The sequence below is a fragment of the Pinus tabuliformis genome, chromosome 3_2, assembly GCF_031772625.1.
Source record: "Pinus tabuliformis cultivar Carrire ecotype Pingquan chromosome 3_2, CPIR1, whole genome shotgun sequence".
Taxonomy (NCBI): domain Eukaryota; kingdom Viridiplantae; phylum Streptophyta; class Pinopsida; order Pinales; family Pinaceae; genus Pinus; species Pinus tabuliformis.
This window is the reverse complement of record NC_142302.1, coordinates 792924679-792939277: the sequence shown is the minus strand read 5'-3', so window position 1 is coordinate 792939277 and position 14599 is coordinate 792924679. Positions and strand designations below refer to the sequence as shown.

General features: G+C 37.8%; 1 protein-coding gene across 1 annotated transcript; it reads right to left on the bottom strand.

The window, feature by feature from the left end:
* Positions 1 to 10019: 10019 nt before the first annotated feature.
* On the bottom strand, positions 10020 to 13640 carry LOC149182979 (uncharacterized). Its single transcript, XM_089414756.1, has 3 exons — positions 13395 to 13640; positions 10873 to 11010; positions 10020 to 10535 (listed from the first exon to the last, which is right to left on the bottom strand). The coding sequence occupies exons 1-3, from the start codon at positions 13638 to 13640 to the stop codon at positions 10020 to 10022; spliced, it is 900 nt and encodes a 299-aa protein (XP_089270882.1).
* Positions 13641 to 14599: the final 959 nt, after the last annotated feature.

Below are 14599 nucleotides of genomic sequence, written 5' to 3'. Positions count from 1 at the left end.
TTGGATGACTGAGTTTGTTCTAATTCTTGAGTATAGTGACAATTTTCCTAAGTAAAGGAGTAATAAAAAAAGTATAATTGCACCTTGGCCCACATGAGGGTCCCTCTGCCAAACTTAGCACACCTCTAAATTTTATTGAACCCTTATTCCTCTAACTCCATTTAACACTCCCTCTTAGAGAGGAAGATGTTCTGTACTACACCCATTTTGTCCTTGAAATAGGCAAAGCTTCCTCTAGGCAAAGTTTTGGTCAATATGTTCGCTGTCTGCTCTGCTGTAGGAATGTACTGAAGTCTGATATTACCCCTTTGAACAAAATCTCTAATATAGTGGTACTGGATCTCGATGTGCTTGGAGCTATTGTGGAACATGGGATTGTTAGATAGCTTAATGCAACTCAGATTATCACAGTGTATACTGAAAAGCCCAACTAGCAACTTCCTCAACCAAATAGCCTCATAAGTTGCTAGGTTGGCTGACATGTATTCAACCTTGGTTGAGCGTAATGCCACTGATAACTGCTCCCTGCTAAAATAGGAAACAACTGCTGACCCAACATTGAAGGTGCAACTCAAAGTACTCTTCCTGTTTGTGGAATCCCTTGCTCAATCCATATTTGTGAAGCCTTCCAACTTCACTCCATCAACCTATTTGTGAAGCCTTCCAACTTCAGTCCATTAACCTATTTGTACAAAAAACCATAATACATTGTGCCTCTGAGGTACCTAACAATATGTTTGGCAAAAACCTAGTGCACTCTAGTAGGTTCAACCATGAATTGGCTTAGCTCATTCATTGCATAACAAATATCAGGTTGCATGTTCACAAGATACAAACGACCCAATCAATTGTCTGTAAAATATGGCATCAATTCACTTTGCTTTGTTAGCGTCCACCTTCCTCCAGTTTGTCACTAGAGGCATGGTCATGGGCTTGCAATCTTGCATTCAAAACCCCTTGAGAATCTCTAAAGCGTACTTGCATTGTCATAATAAAATCTGTCCATCACGCTGCCATACCTCCAACCCAAGGAAATAGTGCATAAGCCCTATATCCTTCATATCAAACTCTGCAGCAAGATCCTTCTTGCAGTCGCTGATGAGCTTCTCGTCCCCTATCAATATGAGATTGTCTATGTACAACATAATAATGGGAAGCTGTCCCCAACCATAATGTAGTATAAGTTAGGGTTAGCTTCACTTTGGTGAAGTCTAGTCCCAGAAGATAGTTGTCAATGCGAGAATACTATGCTTGTAGGCCCTGCTTGAACCCATATAGGGCCCTCTTGATCTTGTACACATGCGTTTCCCTACTATGTGCCTCAAACCCCTCTGGCTGCTCAATGTAAATCTCTTCCTCAACCACACTGTTAAGGAAGACAATCTTCATGTCCATTTGGTGGACCTTCCACCCCATATGCGTTGCAAGTGCTAAAATGGTCCTAATGGACGAATAGCAGGCCACCCGAGAGAATCCTTTGGCTATGAATCTAGCCTTGTACTTCTCCACACTCCCATTCGCTCCATGCTTAATCTTGTAGACTCACTGGGATCCAATTACAGATTTTCCCTCCGACCTTGGCACAATCTCCTAGATGTCATTCTGCATGATGGAAGAGTACTCCTCCACCATATCATCACGCCAAATTTGTTGAGAGGCTACCTCCTTGTAGCAAGAACGATATGAGTTTAAGGACTCAGTCATCAATTCCATATAACCCGTTAACCCGTGCATCTCTGTGGATGTTTACTCTGCTTGAATGTATAACTGGGTGCCCCAATCCTGTCATGAGCCCCTCCCCAATCAACTAATTAGCCCACCTTGACTTTCTTGTGGATGTGCTTGGTGTCACTGTTGGAGTGTACCCTTCTTGCTCCTCTCTCTCTCCTCTCGTTCTTGCGCTGCTTCTTCATCTGACCGTTGTGCGGCTTACCCAACAACTGGTTGTGACATGGTTTGAGGAGCTGGCTAAGCCTCTTACTTAGGAGCCTGCAACTCCCCCATATGTGTTGTAGCTTTCTCATGTTGTAAGGACTTCCTGAGAGCCCTTTCATCCTCAAACTTGATGTCTTCTTGAGTGCTGGTATGTACACCTTGTATGCCTTTGATGTCTCACTGTAGCCCACGAAAATCCCTTTTCTATTATAGGCTCCAGATTCTTCCGACTCTTTGAAGGCACATGACAGTAAACCAAATTGCCAAAAATACGGAATTGAGAAACATCCAACTTCTTTCCAGTGAATGCCTTCTTTGGTGTAACTCATCCAAGCACCTTATGTGGACTCTTGTTCTGTAGAAAGACTACAATGTTGCATACCTCTGCCCAAAGAAATAATGGTAGTCCCTGGTCATGCAACATGACCTTGGCCACTCCAACAATACTCCGTTTCTTGTTCTTTGCCACCCTGTTATGCTGAGGGTTATAAGGTGGGGTGAGCTCCCTCCTGAAGCCCTCCTTGGCACACAAATACTTAAAGGCATTGGAGATCTACTCCCCACTGCTATCTGATCTTAATGCTTTGACCTTCTTTCCTATTTGGTTCTCCACCAAGGCTTTGAACTCCAAGAACTTCGAGAACACCTCGTCTTTCTTCTTCATGAAGAAGATCCACGGCTTCCTCGAATGGTCATCAATGAAGGTGACATAGTACTTGTATCCCATGAGGGATGGAGAAGGCAATGTACCACAAATGTCTGAATGAACCAAGTCCAAGATGCCTTTGACTCGGTTGTCACTGCTGGGAAAGGATGTCTTGGCATACTTGCCAAGTGTGTAGCCCTTGCACACATCATGCTGGTTCGTGTTGCACTATAGCAACCTTCTGGCTATCTCTGTGAGAATTTTTTTGCACTCCATGGTGTAAATGGCCCATATGCATGTGCTATAGCTCCCTAAGGTCTTGACCTTGCTCATGGCCCTCATGGCTTAGCTCATTCACTGCATAATTTCAATATGGTTTCTTGCTTACCTAAATATCTTTCCCAATCACAAGTTTTATTATACACTAGCATAGATCCATCTGAACTTTGGATCTACAAGAATCAAATCTCTTAAGATGCAATTTTTTTTTTTGAGTGCAAAACTTGAGGAAATGTTTGCACCTTGAGAGACTTGATCCCCCTTGGGAACTTGGTAGATCCAAAATTAATCTGAATCTATGTTGGTTTTGAAAAACACTAATAAAATGTTTTAACAAAAAAAAATGTTTATTTTCACTTGTTTTATATAATATACACATAGTTGACATTGGAATATTTTATTTGTGATGGACATTTTCCATATTAAAATTTAATACATGCTCTTCATAATCATAAGTAGAAAACACATATCCATAGTGTATTCTCTCTCTTCGTGTGTGTACACATACATTGAATAATTTTTGTTATTAATATTTTTTTTAAATGTTATATATTAACTCCATATTAAACATTGAAGGAATTACAAATTTCTCCCATATCTTCAATTAGAAAGCACATATTAATGGAATAAGAACTAAGAACTCTTATATATATATATATATATATATATATATATATATATATGATGCTAGAACCTTTTGCTAAAAATATGGATATTCAATAAATATTTGCATGTGAACTGAACATAGAATAAGTTGCCCATAATGCAATATCAATTATATTATTTTTACATGCCATTTGTCAACTCCATATTAATTAGTTAAGAAATTACATATTATTTTTTTTTTCTTTCATTTCTCTATATAAAATTGATTTAAAATTAAGCTAGAAATTGAAATTTTTATTTATGATTGGCATTGACTTTTTTTACTATTATTACTATTTCTTTATTTGTTAATAAAAAAAATTATTTTATTATTTTAAAACGTAACCTTTATAAAATCTCCTTCATATTTTATAAAATAAACTAAACCAATTAATAATCAAATATAATCTATAAAGTTCACAGGTAAATAAAAATTAAATATTTAAAATACCATTTTAAATATTTAATATAAAAATTATGATATATAATAATAAGATCCAATTTAATATAAAAATTACGATAAGATAAATAATTAAGAAGTAAAATAATATTTTAATATATATTACATTTTAAAATTTATAAAAGTAATCATATCACTCCTTTCAAATATTATTATTATCTTATTATACACCCTAACATACTTTATATTCATTACATACCAAAACAAACGTCTTGCACGTTATCATACAACTACGCGCTATGCGCTGGTTATGTTACTGATAACTATGGTGAGGTTAGTGATAATTTAAATAAATAGATAAATTATAATTTTAATATTTTGAAATTTTGTTAATTATATTGATTTTTTTAATAATTAATTTAAAATATGGTTTTAAAAATAAAAATAAAATTAATTTATATATATATATAACCAGATTAGAATTAAAAGAAAAGATTAAATTTAAATTGTTTTGTTTTAAAAACAAGATTATAATTAAAAAAAGATTACATTTAAATTGTTTTATTTTAAAAACAGGGTTATAGTTAAAAGATTAGATTAAATTTAAATGGTTTTAAACAAAATTGGTTAATGATTAGTTAAAAGATCTGATTAAATTTGAAATTTAAAATATATCTTTTTAAAATAGTCTAAAGATCCAAGTTTAAAAATAAAATTAGAATTAAAGATCTAAATCAATTTGAATTTTTTTAAACAAAATTTAATTAAAATACTAATCAAGAGTTAAAAGATCAGATAAAATTTGTGATAGGAGTCGTTTGCGATTTTGCTTTTTTCCTGACACGCTGCCATATACTTTTTTAACGGACGGTAACACGATAAATTGTATAATTAAATTGTATAATTTAATTATACGATAAATGCTATTCATATTATTATATAATTAAATTAAATTTATGAATACTTGGATCATGGTTATGGATCACCTGTTATATCTTTTGGTTTATATGCTGGACTGCTTCCGCCTTTATACTCTTTCTTGTCCTCTATAGTGGACCGCTTCCTCTGTTTAATTAATAAGTAAAACTGGAGTACTCTATTATCTTAATTTAGGGCAATTTAAATGATGCCTTCAGAGAGGAGAATATGAAATTGGTAATTTAGGGCAAAAACCTAATGTGTCTACTCGATTTTTAATTCTTCAACTTGTTTTCAATTTTTCTTGATAGATTAAATTTTTATGAATAGGTACCAACAAAGCCACCGGAGCCCACCAACTCTCTCTTTGGTCCTCCGTTTAATTATTAGGTAAAACTGAAGTACTCTGTCATCTTGATTTAGGGTATAATATAAATGATGTCCTTGGAGAGGAGAATATGAAATTACTATGAAATGGTAATCTAGGGCAAAAATCCATTCATGTTTTTTTTGATTATTAATTTTTCTTGATTTAAATATTTATGAACAAGTACCAACAAAGCCACCGGAGCCCACCAATTGTGCAACGAGGAGTTCCCAAAGTTTGGGTAGAGCAAAGGTATTTACATTCTGGTCTTCCTCTGTTTGGCTGGAATGAAAAACAAACTCGTTTTTGGACTTTGCTTATGAAATGGGACTATACAATTATCTGGATCTTTAATTTTAGATAAGCATAATTTATGAAATTGGACTATATCGTTAATTTTAGATAAGTATAATTTATGGTTGATTAGGGTAAACTTGCAGTAATCTTTTTTTTTTGGGGAATTGAGTGGCTTAACCAGTTAATTACAAGACTTCGTTGACATATAAGTGAAACTCAAACTATTAAATTTATGACTAAATTTAAACTTAACATCATTTTTTACTGCAATCTCTGTACTCCAAAATCAACCATTCCAATTTAGGACCAATTTAGGACTACGGTACTGTTGTTGGAGCCCACACAATCACGTTCAAACCCAAAAAAGCTCGAGTAGTTTGAGCGGCTTTACTCAATCTTCCATAGCTAGTATGCCTTAATATCGACATTTTACTTTAATATCTTTCTTTTACTTACTTTACAACACAATAGTTAGTATTTATTATGTCATTGCCAAGTGACAAAAAATTCTCATGCTAGGACATTAGCACTCGATTTTTTTTTGGATTTGTAATGTTTACATTAGGTTTTTCCATTCCCCAGGTGCTGACTACTTGCTGCCACTAGATCCAGGGCTACAGAGCCCGAGGCAGGACGTCAACTTCAAATTTATGTCAGTGTTTGTTGTTGGACTCTGTGCTTCATGATTGAGGCACACATTGATATTGCTTATTTTCCCTATTAATTTTAGACTTTAGTGTTTCCCATTCCCTAGGCGCTAATGTCTTGCCGCCGCCAGAACCAGGGCTACAGAGCCTGAGGCAGGTCGTTAGCTACATATTTATGTCAGTGTTTGTTGTTGGACTCTGCACTCCACGATTGACGCAGACATTGATATTTCTTATTTTCCCTATTAATTTTAGACTTTAGTGTCGTTACTCCAAAAATTTGGTAAACATATTGTTCATGCTCATGCAAATCTCTAGTAAGGGTTTTGACAAATATTTCATGCTTTTTATGCTGCGGTGATGGTTTCTGCTATGGCCATTGAACCTCGCTTCTCCACGAAAGTAGGCAAGCTGGTGTAGGTGTAGGATGTGGCACACTTATCCAAAGTTCAAGTGCTAAGTAGGTGCCTTTTTATACCGGTCATTTTTACATTCTCTTCATATTCCTGTAGTATTTTTTTTTGTTATATAGACATATAAATAATTTCGCTGTCTATGTTTTACACATCATTTTGATGTCTATTTCTTAAATCTATGTAACAGGGTTCTTACATTATTTCTTACTTTGACTATACTATATAAAATTAGTAAAAAAATAATAATAACCAGTAAGTTAAAAATATAAAATAAATAAAATAAAGTTATTGTGGTATAATGGAAGTTGAAGTATTTCGCACGTGGGTATGTTTTTGGGGAAAAAATATATGGAGGGGCGTAGATTTTTTAATGGGGGCAATAACCATGCCTCTCCACATAGTGCCTATGATCAGATGGCATATTCTTAAAGTTTGAAGTTTTATATGTGGAAAGGGTATATATGGGGCACATAGCGTGAATTTATCAGTTACAATGCTTAATTTAATAAAGATATTTTATATTTATATTCATAAAAGGGTGTCTATATATATATATATCATGTTTGATTTAATAGAGATATTTTATATTGATATTTATAAAGAGTATATAGAGTAAATTTATTCTACTAAATCAATTTATTGATAAATCCGTAAGTTGGGTTCTTGCACTACTGTCCCTTGAGGGTTCTTTCACATAAGGGTACATTAAAATGGGTTTGACTGAATCATGCTCAAGTGCCAAGCTCTTGGATAGTAATCAATCAAAGTCCAACTGTCAAAAGCCAAACTTGATAAGTTGGTGCTAACCAAAGGCCTTTGTACCATTTTCTAAAGTAAGAAAAAATTTAATCAATCAAAGTCCATCTGTCAAAAGCCAAACTTGATAAGTTAATGCTAACCAAAAGCCTTTGTACCATTTTCTAAAGTAAGAAAAAATTTAAAATGTTATTTGCAGTAGTAGACTTGCTTGATCTCTACGAGATTTCCTCAAATTATGCATACCTGTCTTTTGAATTTTCATGGAACTGAATTTTTATGAGGCCCTTCAAAGCCAAATGTTTCCCAGTCATAGGATTCTTGCGTTGTTTTTGAATGTATTTAATAATGAGGTCGATTTTCTAGCACTACAATGAGTTGTTCCTCAAAAGTCCTGTGCCTTAAGAAATGTTAAAAGAGGAGCTTAGACAATAGGAATCTGATTTGAGTCTGATCAAGGCCAAGAAATTCTCTTATTAGCATTGTGGGCTCAACCAATAGATTGAGCAAGGCTAATTTGTCTCTGTCAGTGTATAGGTGACTGCAAAGGGAACATATAGCCACATGGTGGCAATGCCACTGATGTATTTTTTGCATGTGCACTACATGCACAAAATACAAAAGCGGTGACAATCGCACCACATGGCTCTTGTTTGCTTACGATAGAGTACTTTATAAAATGTATAGTCCTTTTATAATGCCCTTCGCCCACAACTTGATCCATTGCACCTATATCATCCATTTTTCATGTATCTGAGAAAGGATTTATTACTATTCATTAAATTAGTTGGTCAACATTTAGTTAGCAGGGGTGGGATGTTAGAGCTGTAGGTATCATAATTATCTGGCAAGCTTGAGATAGAAAGGGTTTCTCCACTTCCGTTATAGTTATTTATAGGAGCAACTTTTTCGCCATCTCTCTTAGATATGGGCTTCTCTCCTCACCTAATTATTATTGGAATTTTTGAAAAAAATGGCAAAGGCTTTGGTTCCTTCTCTTCCTCGGGGTCCCAAGGGGCAAAAAGAAGAGGTTGGAAGGGCAAACATGATGCCTAGCTAGCTGCAACAGTTATCCCAATTGGCAATTTAGTGTGTGGGGGCACGGACTGGCTGTCCATCCCTCTCGATCCCATTTCTTGGCATATAGGTAGGAGAATCAATTCTTAGCCTACCATTCATCTATTTTCTTTTTGTTTTTTACCTTTTACCATTTTAAATGTATCATCAAACCTTTATGTTTTTCTCTTTATATACAAACATTTATGTTTAGATCTTATCTCATTATTTGAAGAGTTATTTAGAGGACATGATTTCATACTTTAATTTTCTCAATATTTCATTAATTTTCTTTTTTATTTTATTTCTGACCATTTTATATGTACGATGAAACCTTTATGCTTAAACCAAACCTTATCTTATTACTTCAAGAATTATTTATTAGTTCAATAATTTATTAGCTTTATCTTGTTCTAGCTTATGTTAGATTTTCCAACAATCTAATTTGTGAACTATGCTAAGCAAAGAGCTGAAAACTGAACTTTAGCTTCAATCCACAAATATACTGAGTTTCCTAACTACCATGCAACAAAAGATAAGGAAAAAAATGAAGACAAACACACCATAAAACTGTACACAACAAATTTTACTCACGAAACCCCTAATTGGGGAAAACCTGCGAACTTGGTGGCTTTTTATTAGGCTGCTTCAGCAATAGTAATATTTAGAAATTGATTACAATGAGGTGGGAAACTTCCCTGATCCTCTTCAACTTCTTCAACACTCCCTAACTACCCTAGTCTCCTCACGACCTTCCTGATCTGAGAACTGTATGGATCTGTACAACCTTGTACAAATGCGTACGACCTCCTGCGTTGATGCTAGTAGCTTGGCCAAAGATGATGATGGCTGGAAGTGATAATGAGGCTGATCTCCCTCTCTTCTTTCCCTCGGTTGCACTGATATGAAGCCCTAGTTTGCTTAAACCCTAGCTTTAAGTGTTTTCTTCTTGTTGCCTTTAGCCACCATGTCTCTAGTGCTTGAATGAACCAGGTGCGCGCCCTGTACACAACAAATTTTACTGAGGAAACCCCTAATTGGGGAAAACTTGTGAATTTGGTGGCTTTTTATTAGGCTGCTTCAGTAATAGTAATATTCAGAAATTGATTACAATGAGGTGGGAAACTTCCCTGATCCTCTTCAACTTCTTCAACACTCCCTGACTACCCTAGTCTCCTCACGACCTTCCTGATCTGAGCACTGTATGGATCTATACAACCTTGTACGAATGCATACGACCTCCTGTGTTGATGCTAGTAGCCTGGCCGAAGATGACGATGGATGGTAGCGATAATGAGGCTGTTCTCCCTCTCTTCTCTCCCTCAGTTGCACTGATATGAAGCCCTAGTTTGCTTAAACCCTAGCTTTAAGTGTTTTCTTCGTGTTGCCTTTAGCCACCAAGTCTCTAGTGCATGAATGAACCAAGTGAGCGCTCGTTTTCCCTCTTAGAAATTGACCTTGGCCCACCAGTCCCAAGAAGGGATGAGATTAAGTCTCGCTGGATGACTGAGATTGTTCTAATTCTTGAGTATAGTCAATTTTCCTAAGTCAAGGAGTAATAAAAAAGGTATAATTGCACCTTGGTCCACATGAGGGTCCCTTTGCCAAACTTAGCACACCTCTAAATTTGATTGAACCCTTCCTTCTCTAACTCCATTTAACACTCCCTCTTAGAGAGGAAGATGTTCCGAACTACACCCATTTTGTCCTTGAAATAGGCAAAGATTCCTCTAGGCAAAGTTTTGGTCAATATGTTCACTGTCTGCTCTGCTGTAGGAATGTACTGAAGTCTGATATTGCCCCTTTGAACACAATCTCTAATATAGTGGTACTGGATCTCGATGTGCTTGAAGTTGTTGTGGAACATTGGATTGTCAGATAGCTCAATGCAACTCATATTATCACAGTGTATACTAAAAAGCCCAAATAGCAGCTTCCTCAACCAAATAGCGTCATAAGCTGCCAGACTGGCAGACATATATTCAACCTCGGTTGAGCGCAATGCCACTGATAACTGCTTCCTGCTGAACCAGGAAACAATTGCTGACCCAACATTAAAGGTGCAACTCAAAATACTCGTTTGTGGAACCCCCTGCCCAATCCGCATTTGTGAAGCCTTCCGACTTCGCTCCTTCAACCTATTTGTGAAGCCTTCCAACTTCACTCCATCAACCTATTTGTATAAAAAACCATAATACATTGTGCCTCTGAGGTACCTAATGATATGTTTGGCAACAACCCAGTGCACTCTAGTAGGTTCAACCATGAATTGGCTCAGCTTATTCACTGCATAAAAAATATTGGGTTGCGTGTTCACAAGATACAAACGACCCAATCAATTGTCTGTAAAGTGTGGCATCAATTCACTTTGCTTTGTTAGCGTCCACCTTCCTCCAGTTTGTCACTAGAGGCATGGCCATGGGCTTGCAATCTTGCAGGCAAAGCCTCTTGAGAACCTCTAAAGCGTACTTGCATTGCCATAAGAAAATCTGTCCATCACGCTGCCATACCTCCAACCCAAGGAAATAGTTCATAAGCCCTATATCCTTCATATCAAGCTCTGCTACAAGATCCTTCTTGAAGTCACTGATGAGCTTCTCGTCCCTTGTCAATATGAGATTGTCTATGTACAAAACAAGAATGGGAGGCTGTCCCCAACCATAATGTAGTATAAGTTAGGGTTAGCTTCACTTTGGTGAAGTCTAGTCCCAGAAGATAGTTGTCAATGCGAGAATACTACGCTCGCAGGGCCTTCTTGAGCCCATATAGGGCCCTCTTGATCTTGCACACATGCGTTTCCATACTATGTGCCTCAAACCCCTATGGCTGCTCAATGTAAATCTCTTCCTCAACCACATTGTTAAGGAAGACAATCTTCATGTCCATTTGGTGGATCTTCCACTCCATATGCGTTGCAAGTGCTAAAATGGTCCTAATGGATGAATAGTAGGACACAAGTGCAAAAATCTCATCGTAGTAAATGCCCTCCACTCGAGAGAATCCTTTGGCTATGAATCTAGCCTTGTACTTCTCCACACTCCCATCAGCTCCATGCTTAATATTGTAGACTCACTGGGATCCAATTACAGATTTTCCCTCCGACCTTGGCACAATCTCCTAGATGTCATTCTGCATGATGGAAGAGTACTCCTCCACCATAGCATCACGTTAAATCTATTGAGAGGCTACCTCCTTGTAGCAAGAAGGATCTGAGTCTAAGGACTCAGTCATCAATGCCATATAACCCGTTAACCCGTGTCTCTCTATGGATGTTTACTTTTCTTGAATGTAGAGCTGGGTGCCCCAACCCTGTCATGAGCCCCTCCTTAATCAACTAATTAGCCCACCTTGACTTTCTTGTGGCTGTGCTTGGTGTCACTGTTGGAGTGTACCCTTCTTTCTCCTCTCTCTCCTCTTGTTCTTGCGCTGCCTCTTCATCTGACTGTTGTGTGGCTTACCCAACAACTGGTTGTGACGTGGTCTGAGGAGCTGGCTAAGCCTCTTACTTAGGAGCTTGCGACTCCCCCATATGTGTTGTAGCTTGCTCATGCTGTAAGGACTTCCTGAGAGCCCTTTCATCGTCAAACTTGACACCACGCCTGATAATTGTCTTCTTCAATGCTGGTATGTACACCTTGTATGCCTTGGATGTCTCACTGTAGCCCACGAAAATGCCCTTTTCTATTATAGGCTCGAGATTCTTCTGACTCTTTGAAGGCACATGAAAGTGAACCAAATTGCAAAAAATACGGAATTGAGAAACATCCAACTTCTTTCTAGTGAATGCCTTCTCTGGTGTAACTCGTCCAAGCACCTTATGTGGACTCTTATTCTGTAGAAGGACTACAATGTTGCATGCTTCTGCCAAAGAAATAATGGTAGTCCCTAGTCATGCAACATGACCTTTTCTGCTCCAGCAATACTTCGGTTCTTATGCTCTGCCACCCTGTTATGCTGAGGGTTATAAGGTGGGGTCAGCTCCCTCATGAAGCCCTCCTTGGCACATAAATACTTAAAGGCATTGGAGATGTACTCCCCACCACTATCTGATCTCAACGATTTGACCTTCTTTCCTATTTGGTTCTCCACTAAGGCTTCAAACTCCAAGAACTTCGAGAACACCTCTTTCTTCTTCATGAAGAAGAACCACGACTTCCTCGAATGGTCATCAATGAAGGTGACATAGTACTTGTATCCCATGAGGGATGGAGAAGGAAATGTACCACAAATGTCTGAATGAACCAAGTCCAAGATTCCTTTGACTCGGTTGTCATTGCTGGGAAAGGATGTCTTGGCATACTTGCCAAGTGTGTAGCCCTTGCACATGTCATGCTAGTTCGTGTTGCACTATGGAAACCTTGTGGCCATCTCCCTGAGGATTCTCTGCGCTCCATGGTGTAAATGGCCATATGCATGTGCCATATCTCCCTAAGGTCTCGACCTTACTCATGGCCCTCTCTACTACTCAAGGCCGTGATTGTCTGAAACTATAACCTGTAGAGGTTCTTCATCCTCACTCCAATCTACTTCGTTGCTCTGGAATTGCAGGGCTTAAGGAAGGCCTTTCCTTTGATGAAGATAACCTCATAACCCTTGTCCTCCAGGGATGAATCTGAAACAAGGTTCTTCTTAAGACCTAGAATGTAGAGGATATCCTTGATATTAGGAGGGTTACTAGACTCCCTCTCAATCCTAACAGTACCCACACCCTTGGTCAGGTACCTGCCATCATCTCCTAGTTCAATGTGAAACTGCAAGTCCTTCATCAACTTGATGAAATACTCCTTGTTCCTAGTCATATGGTGGGATGATCCCTTATTAATGTACCATTATTTGTTAGCTACGGAGCTTTCCATGCAAGCTATGAGCGAGAATTCCTCAAATTTGGAACTGAACTTATCCACCTCTACTGAAGCTGCCACTTGGTCCTTCTTGGACCCTTTCTTCCTCTGAGGACACTTGGTGGTGTAGTGTTTGAATTGATGGCACTGGAAGCATTTTATCTTTTTGAGATCCTTCTTTTCTTTCTTGCCTTTAGAGTTGGACTTGCCCCTCTTGCGCTCTTCTTTCTCTTGGCCTTGCCCCCTTTGCCAGCTAGGGCAAAATTCTCCTTGTCCTCATGCCTAACATGAGCCCCATATCTAGCTTGCCTCTGAATCTCCTCTTGGACATAGTCACCCCATAACTTCTCCTGGTCGGGAAGCGTTTCTTTGCCACTCATTGCGTCCTGGAAGTTATCCCACGATTTGTGAAACTCTAATAGTGCAAGACTCACCATGTTTGCTTCAGCCTTCAGGTACTGGCTCCCCCACTTTGGCCAACTCATCCTTCACCTGGGTGAAGTTGGCGAGATAAGAGATTATGGGCTCAGACTTGCCCATTCGGGTATTTTTGAGTTTGTCCTTGAGCACAAGCTTTCTAGTCTCACTTCAGACCTAGTATAAGTTCAAAATGGCCATCCACATTTATTTTGCAGTCTTATTGATGGAAAAATGTGGCATAATGCAGTCTTTGACTCCTTCAAGGCTAATCCTTCTTGGTATGGCATCGTTCTTGTTACACTGAGCCATCTGTTGAGGGTCAGTTGGTGTGGCTGGTGGGTTCTCCACAAACTCCTTCATACCTCACTCCTCTAGCACCACAATAATCCTTTCCTTCTATGAGCCGAAATTTTCTGCTCCCTCGAAATTGTGCTCTGGTTTCAAACCTTGGTAAGAAATTTTGTTGGTTGAACTCTTTAGAAACCCTAGTACACTATTTTGACTAGAAAATCTATGTTCTATGTGTCAAAACCCTAGGGCATTTCTAGAAACCCTAGCGCAACCTACAATTGTACTGTGCCTCTCCTTTGCACCTTAAACCGATTCCTGAGGTCAAAATAAGGGTGTTGGCCTTCACTTAGAGACTTGGGTCTAATACCATGTTTTATTTTCTTAAAATTCAACAATCTAATCTGTGAACTATGCTAAGCAAAGAGCTAAAAACTGAAATTTAACTTCAATCCACAAATATACCAAGTTTTCTAACTAGCATGACGCAAAATATAAAGAACAAATAAAAACAAATACACCATAAAACTGTACACAACAAATCTTACCCAGGAAATCCCTAACTAGGGAAAACCTACAAACTTGGTGGTTTTTTATTAGGTTGCTTCAACAATAGTAATATTCAGAAATTGATTACAATGAGGTAGGAATTTACCTGATCCTCTTCAACTTCTTTAACATGCCTTGG

Coding starts and splice junctions, on each gene's coding strand:
- LOC149182979 (XM_089414756.1), bottom strand. CDS start 13,640: ATGGTGAGTCTTGCACTATTAGAGTTTCACAAATCGTGGGATAACTTC. Junction 11,011..13,394: donor GGGCAAGTCCAACTCTAAAG/GCAAGAAAGAAA, acceptor GGTTGGGGACAG/CCTCCCATTCTTGTTTTGTA. Junction 10,536..10,872: donor ACTATTTCCTTGGGTTGGAG/GTATGGCAGCGT, acceptor TTATACAAATAG/GTTGATGGAGTGAAGTTGGA.